This window comes from Ornithorhynchus anatinus, chromosome X5 (genome assembly GCF_004115215.2).
Source record: "Ornithorhynchus anatinus isolate Pmale09 chromosome X5, mOrnAna1.pri.v4, whole genome shotgun sequence".
NCBI classification, from domain to species: Eukaryota; Metazoa; Chordata; class Mammalia; order Monotremata; family Ornithorhynchidae; genus Ornithorhynchus; species Ornithorhynchus anatinus.
In genome coordinates, this window is record NC_041753.1 from 5,708,454 (window position 1) to 5,716,092 (window position 7,639).

At 60.6% G+C, this 7,639-nt stretch overlaps 1 protein-coding gene across 1 annotated transcript; it reads left to right on the forward strand.

The window, feature by feature from the left end:
- The first annotated feature begins 316 nt into the window (after window positions 1–316).
- Window positions 317–6,460, forward strand: EPO (erythropoietin). The gene is made up of 5 exons (XM_029055546.1): window positions 317–329; window positions 1,347–1,501; window positions 2,075–2,161; window positions 3,465–3,638; window positions 6,299–6,460. The coding sequence occupies exons 1-5, from the start codon at window positions 317–319 to the stop codon at window positions 6,458–6,460; spliced, it is 591 nt and encodes a 196-aa protein (XP_028911379.1).
- The last annotated feature ends 1,179 nt before the right edge of the window (window positions 6,461–7,639 follow it).

Genomic DNA, 7,639 nt, shown 5'->3' on the forward strand with positions numbered 1-7,639 from the left:
CCCCCCCCCACGCCCCCCCCACCGACACACACCCGCACACAGACGCACGCACACTCCCGCTGATAACGGGCCCGACCCCCCTGTGGCGGCCACAGTGTCCCCAGCCCAGCCCCCCGGGCCGGCCTCTCTCCGAGGACTCACTTCCGAGAGGAAACCCCCCGGCTCCCGGGAGCCGGCCGCTCGCTCCTCCGGGGACTGACCGGTCTCCACCGGCCGGGGGATCGGGGCTCCCGGGTCCGCACCATGGTGGCTCCCCGGGGCGGGCCGGGCCGGGCCGGTGGCCGCTGCTGAGCGCCCGTCCCCGGGGGCGGTGACCATGGGGTTCCACGGTGAGTACTCCAGTGGTCCTGGGGGGGCAGGGGCCGGAGGGGGTGGGGGCCCACCGGGGGGGCCCCTGTTTGAGGAGGGATTTGTGGCTCGGGGTCTGTTGACCGGGGATTCGTACCTGGGTTCAAGGACTGGGAACTTCCCAAGGACCCAGGAGGGAGGAGCGGGAGGGGAGGCGGAGCGGGTCTCCACGTGGAGAGACCCGGCAGCTGGACTCCGAATTGGGGGGCAGGGCAGAGGCAGGGGAACCGGGGTTCCTGGGTTAGGGGGGCCCCGGGGGCTCGTCGGGGAATGCGCCCCTTCTAGCGTTCCACTCTCTCCCTTCGTCCAGTCGGATTGATCGAGCGCTTGAGAAGCAGCGGGGCTCGGTGGCAAGAGCCCGGGCTGGGGAGGCAGAGGGCGTGGGTTCTGATCCCGCCTCCGCCACTTGTCAGCTGAGGGACTTTGGGCAAGTCACTTGGCTTCTCTGTGCCTCGGTTGCTTCGTCTATAAAATGGGGATGAAGACCGTGCGCCCCACGTGGGACAATCCGATCATCTTGTATCTATCCCGGCGCTTAGAACGGTGGCCGGCGCATAGTGAGCGCTTAACAGATACCATCATCATCATTAGGAGTAGTAGTACTGTGGGCAGAACACTGTACTAAGCGTTTGGGAGAGGGCAGTGAGCGCTTAGAACAGTGCTCTACACACAGTAAGCGCTCGATAAATACGTTCGAATCGAATGAATGGACAGTAAAGAGACGCATTCGTCGACCGCGACGAGCTGACAGTCCAGAGGGAGGGAGACAGCAATACAAATAAATATCACTCTCCCAAGTGCTTACTACAGTGGTCAGCACATGGTAAGCGCTCAGTAAGTACCATTGACTGACCGACTGGGGAACAGAGAGAGAGTTGGGGATACAGGAAGATGTCCGGGTCCTGGGGGAGGCAATGGGGGCTGGGGAGGCGGAGGTGGGGGGACGCGGCCGCCGGGCCGGCCGTCTCAGGCCTCGCCTGGATCTCCCCGCCCCGCAGGAACGGTGTGCCCGGTGGTGTTGTCCCCACTGCTGCTGCTCCTGCTCCTGCCGCACCTGGGGGTCCCGGCCCGGGGGTCCCCGCTGCGGCCCGACTGCGACAGCCGGGTCCTGGAGAGGTACATCCGGGAGGCCAAGGAGGCGGAGAACGTCACGGTGAGAGCGTCCGCCCCGGGAAGGCCAGACCTGCCCCCGCCTCCCACCCCCCAACGCACGCAAACACACACGCTCGGGGAGGCGGGAGAGGGGGAGGATGAGGGGTGCAGCGGCCTAGTGGGTAGAGCCCGGGCTTGGGAGTCGGAAGGCCCTGGGTTCTAATCCACTGGTCTGCTGCGTGGCCTTGGGCGAGTCACTTCGCTTCTCTGGACCTCCGTTCCCTCATCTGTCAAATGGGGATTGACACTGTGAGCCCCTTGAGGGACTGGGGCCGTGTCCGACCCGACTAGGTTGGATCTACGCCAGCGCTTAGAACAGTGCCTGGCACATAGTAAGCGCTTAATATAATACCATAAAAAAGTGTGGGGTGGGGGTGGGCTTCTACACAGTTGGCGTTCGCCTCCCCCTTCTCCCCGTGAGGAACGAGCCACCTCTCTGTGGTTTTTTATACGGCCCTCCAGGTCCCCCCCCCAGAGGCAGCCGCGCGACGGCGGGTGTCAGGGGTGGGGAGGGGGGACACGGAAACGCCCCGGCCCACCGTCCGACGGTCCTCCTTGGGGTGGACTGTTGCAGGCAGGCTGCGCGGAAGATTGCGACTTGAGCGAGAACGTCACTGTCCCGGACACGAAGGTGAACTTCAATACCTGGAAGAGGATGGAGGTGAGATTCGTCTTGGGGGGGGAGGGTCCCTCCCTCTGGGGAAGAGGGGGACACGGGGAGAGCCAGAGGGACACGGTCACCCCAATACGGGTGGGCAATCAGCTCCCCTCGGCCTGCCTCCCCTCGTCCCTCCCGGGCCGAGGACCTGGCTCCTCTAACGCCACCCTACCTCCTTTCGTCCCGCCCCCAATCAGTCAATCGCTGGTATTTATTGAGCACTTATGGCGCGCAGAGCCCTGCACTAAGCACTCGGGAGAGTCCAATACAACAGAGTTGGTAGATAAGCTTACGGGCTGGAGACGGGCTTTGAGTCTATCTCACGCCCACGTCCTCCCTCCTACCTGGAACTCCCCCCGGCTTCATCTTCCAACAGCCAGTCGGTCGATCAATCGTATTTATTGAGCGCTTACTGTGTGCAGAGCACTGTACCGGGCGCTTGGGAGAGTCCAATACAACAGAGTTGGCAGATGCGATCCCCGCTCACAAGGAACTTCCAGTCTGTGTGCAGAGCACCGTACTAAGCACTTGGGAGAGTCCAATACAACAGGGTTGGTGGACGCGATCCCTGCCCAAGACAAGCTTCTAGCCTATGTGCAGAGCACCGTACTAAGCACTTGGGAGAGTCCAATACAACAGACTTGGTAGACGCGGTCCCTGCCCACAAGAGCCTTCTAGTCTGGGTGCGGAGCACTGTCATAATAATAATAACGATAGTATTTGTTAAGCGTTAACTATGTGCCAAGCACTGTTCTAAGCGCCGGGGGAGATAGAAGGAAGTCAGGTGATCCCACATGGGGCTCGCAGTCTTAATCCCCATTTTCCAGATGAGGTAACTGAGGCCCAGAGAAGTGAAGTGGCTTGCCCAAGGTCACACAGCCAAGTGAAGCAGAGAAGCAGCCTGGCTTAGTGGCGAGAGCCCGGGCTTGGGAGTCAGAGGTCGTGGGTTCTAATCCGGCTCCGCCACTGATCAGCTGGGTGACTTTGGGCAAGTCACCTGACTTCTCTGGGCCTCAGTTACCTCATCTGGAAAAGGGGAACTGTGAGCCCCACGTGGGACAAGCTGACGACCTGGAATCTCCCCCAGCGTTGAGAACAGAGCTCGGCACATAGTAAGCCCTCAGCCAACGCCATCGTCATCATGTGGCGGAGCCGGGAGTAGAACCCGCGTCCTCCGACTTCCAAGCCCGGGCTCTTGCCACTAAGCCACGCTGTCCTGTACTAAGCGCCCGGGAGGCTCCCATACCCCAGGGTGGGTGGGTGCGATCCCCGAGCTCCCCGTCACTCTCCGTCGTGGGTGTCGCAGGTGGAAGAGCAGGCCGAGGAGGTGCGGCAGGGGCTGTCCCTGCTGTCGGAAGCCGTCCTCCGGGCCCGGACCCTGCTGACCAACGCCTCCCGGGCCCCGGACCTCCCGCAGCAGCACCTGGACAAAGCCGTCAGTGGCTTGCGCAGTCTGACCGCACTCCTGAGGAGCCTGAGGGTCCAGGTGAGAATCTCGCGGCGGCCGGGGGTGGACACCGGCCCCCGCGTTGATTTATTTCTACTAACGTCTGTCTCCCCCTCTAGACTGCAAACTTCGTCGTGGGCAGGGAGTGGGTCTGTTTTATTGGCGTGGCTCAGTGGAAAGAGCCCGGGCTTGGGAGTCAGAGTTCACGGGTTCGAATCCCGCCTCTGCCACCTGTCAGCTGTGTGACTGTGGGCAAGTCACTTCACTTCTCTGGGCCTCAGTGACCTCATCTGGAAAATGGGGATGAAGACTGTGAGCCTCACGTGGGACAACCTGATTCCCCCGTGTCTCCCCCAGCGCTTAGAACAGTGCTCTGCACATAGTAAGCGCTTAACGAACATCGACATTATTATTATTATTGTTTTATCGTCATTCAGTCGTATTCATTGAGCGCTTACGCTGTGCAGAGCACTGTACTAAGCCCTTGGAATGTGCAATTCGGCAAGAGATAGGGACGATCCCTGCCCAACGACGGGCTCACGGTCTAAAAGGGGGAGACAGGCAGCAGAACAAAGCGAGAGCTCCCAAGCGCTCAGTACAGTCCTCTGCACACAGTAAGCGCCCGGTAAATATGATTGACCCATGAGTGAATGAATGAATACGGGCCACGAGGAGACGCACCAATAGTTTATGCTACTGATGATAATAATAATAACAACAATAATAATTATGGTATCTGTTAAGCGCCTTATTGTGGGCCAGGCAGTTTACCGAGATAAGCAAATCGGTTTGGACATAGTCCCTGACCAACATGGGGCTCACAATCAATTTGATTCAGTTCGATTGAATTTATTGAGCGCTGCCGTGTGCAGAGCACGACTCCGCCCAGCTGGGTGACCTTGGGCAAGTCACTTAACTTCTCTGGGCCTCAGCGACCTGGGGTAGAAATGGGGGTGAAGCCTGTGAGCCCTTCGTGGGACAACCTGATGACCTTGTATCGACCCCAGCGCTTGGAACAGTTCTTGGCACGTGGTAAGCGCTTAACAAATACCAACATTATTATTATTATTAAGTGTTTGGAAAGTACGATTCAGCAATAGAGACAATCCCTGCCCACAGCGGGCTTATTGGGGGGGAGACAGACATCTTCAGCCCCATTTTACAGACGAGGTAACTGAGGCACAGAGAAGTGAGGTGACTTGCCCAAGGCCACACAGCAGACAAGTGGCGGAGCGGGGATTAGAACCCACGACCTTCTGACTCCCAAGCCAAGGTTCTGTCCACTACACGACGCTCCTTAGTGATCTCTGTCCCCAACTCTAGACCGTGGACGGCGACTGTGTCCGTTATATTGTTACGTGATACTCTTCCAAGCGCTTAGTACGGTCCTCTGCCCACAGTAAGCGCTCAATAAATAGGAATGACTGATTGACTGACACAAGGGAGCCAGGAAGAGAGTTTCCCACCGCCCCCCGGGGGAGTGAGGGGTGGGGGTGGAACCAGGAGGGAGATTCATGCCCGTAGTTGACCCCTCCTACCTCCCATTCATTAGTGGACCCATTTGGGAAGCACTTACTATGTGCCAAGCATTATACCACATACTGGGGTAGTCCCCCCTTCTAGACTGCGAGCCCGTCGTGGGCAGGGATTGTCTTTGTTGCCGAACTGTACCTTCCAAGCGCTTAGTAATAATGTTGGTATTTGTTAAGCGCTTACTATGTGCAGGGCACTGTTCTAAGCGCTGGGGTAGATACAGGGTCGTCAGGTTGTCCCACGTGAGGCTCGCAGTCTTCATCCCCATTTTCCAGATGAGGTCACTGAGGCCCAGAGACGTGAAGTCACTTGCCCACAGTCACACAGCCGACAGGTGGCAGAGGCGGGATTCGAACCCATGACCTCTGACTCCCAAGCCCGGGCTCTCTCCACTGAGCCACGCCGCTTCTCCACTTAGCAGAGGGCTCCGCACACAGTAAGCGCTCAACAAATACGGCTGAAGGAACGGTAGGGACAAGGCAGGCACGTGAGGAGTCTAGGGGAGAGGGAGTCTAAGACATAGGGAGAACAGGCCCTGATTGCTCACTATGTGCCAGGCACTGTACTGAGCACTGGGGTAGATAGTAACAATAATAACAATGATGGCATCTGTACACTTACTATGTGCCAAGCACCGTTCTGAGCGCTGGGGTGGATACAAGGTGATCAGGTTGTCCCCCGTGGGGCTCACAGTCTTCATCCCCATTTGACAGACGAGGGAACTGAGCTACAAGCCAATCGGGTTGGACACAGACCCTGCCCCTCATGGGGCTCCCAGACTCAAACCCCATTTTGCGGATGAGATAACCGAGGCCCAGAGAAGGGAAGTGACTCGTCCTAAGTCGCACGACCGGCAAGTGGCGGAGCCCGGTTGAGAACCCGGGTCCTTTTGATTCCCGGGCCCAGGGTCTACCCACCGGGCCACGCTGCTTCTCTTTCATTCTCTCATTGGATCGTGTTTAGTGAGCAGTTACCATGTGCACTGTACTAAGCGCTTGGGAGAGGACAACATAACAATAAACAGACACGTTGCCTGCCCACAGGGAGCCGACGGTCTAGAGGGGAGGACAGACATTAATAGGCGCTGGCCCGGCCCCGCTGGCCCGGCCCCCTCTCCCCGGGTCCGCCCCGCTCACCCTCCGCTCTTCCCCGCTCCGCAGGGCAAAGGCAGCTCGGTGACCCCGACCCCCACGGCGTCCCCGCCGCCACTCCGCACCCTCGCCGTCGTGTCCCTGGCCAAGCTCTTCCGCATCAACTCCTACTTCCTCCAGGGGAAGCTCAAGCTGTTCATGGGGGAGGCCTGCAGGAAGGGGGACAGGTGACCGGGCCGCCTCCCTCCCCCCGAACCCAGAACCTCACGGCCCCTCTCCCCTCACCGCCGCCAGCACCGCCACGTCACCGCCAGCGCGGCCCCCGCCCGCCTCGGGGACACAACCCCCACCGGAGGACCTGCCCGCCACAGCTCCCGGCCCCGGGGACGGGCCGTCGTCCGGACAGAGGCCGGTGGGACGCGGCACGTGGACATTCGGGTGGGGGCCGGGGCCCCGCTCGGCGGCCTCCCGCCTGGACACGAGGCCCCAAGGCCGGCGTTCGCTCCTCCGAGGCGCCGGGGCGGACCTGCTCCGAGGCCGGGGGCGGGGAGGGCGGACCCTCTCGGGGTCGACGAGACGGCTGAGTGGAGCGGCCTCCCCCCGGCCTGACGGCGTCCGAGCTTTTTGTATTTCCCAACGTTACCTGCAAAAACCGAAACCGCTAAACCCGCGTCCCGGCTCTTCTGTGTTGGTGCGGCTGCCCCCGGCCCCCACCCTGCACCCATCTCCCCCAGACCCGCTCCCCTGGCCCGGGGCCAGGGCGGCGGGAGGAATCCCGGAGGCCGGGTTGGCGGAGGGGGGCCCTAGTACGTGCCGCCTGAGCCGGCCGGCCTGACCCCTTGACCCCGCCGGGCCCGAGGCCACCGTCTCGCCTGCCGGTGGTCGATACCTCGTCGCCACTCAAGGTTGTTTCCGGGGCAGCGGCCCGGACCAGAAGGGAGGCCTTTGAGAGCCGTGGGCTGGGAATTACCGGGCAAGACGGGGGCCCCCCGTCCCTCTCAACTCCCTCTCTCTGTCCCCCAGAGTCCTTTTCACCTCCTTCCAAGTCTCCCCTCCGCCAATCAATGGTATTTATTGAGCGCTCATTTTGCGCCGAGCACCCGGGAGAGTACGCTACACCAGAGTTGGTAGACGCCTTCCCTGCCCACCGTGAACTTGCAGGCCGGAGCTACAGTTCCCGGCTCCCGTCACCTCCCCCGTTTTTTTGGTATTTGTTAAGCACTTACTGTGTGCCGGGCACTGTACTAAGCACTGGGGTAGATCCAAGCTAGCCAGGTGGGACACAGTCACCGTCCCACATGGGGCTCGCAGTCTTAATCCCCAATCTCCTCCAACACAGAAAAAAGAACCCCAACAAGGAGCCGGCCCCCGCTCCTTTCCTCCCTGGTTCCCTCTGGTATTTATTAAGCG

Coding starts and splice junctions, on each gene's coding strand:
- EPO (XM_029055546.1), top strand. Junction 1,502..2,074: donor AGGAGGCGGAGAACGTCACG/GTGAGAGCGTCC, acceptor GGACTGTTGCAG/GCAGGCTGCGCGGAAGATTG. Junction 2,162..3,464: donor ATACCTGGAAGAGGATGGAG/GTGAGATTCGTC, acceptor TGGGTGTCGCAG/GTGGAAGAGCAGGCCGAGGA.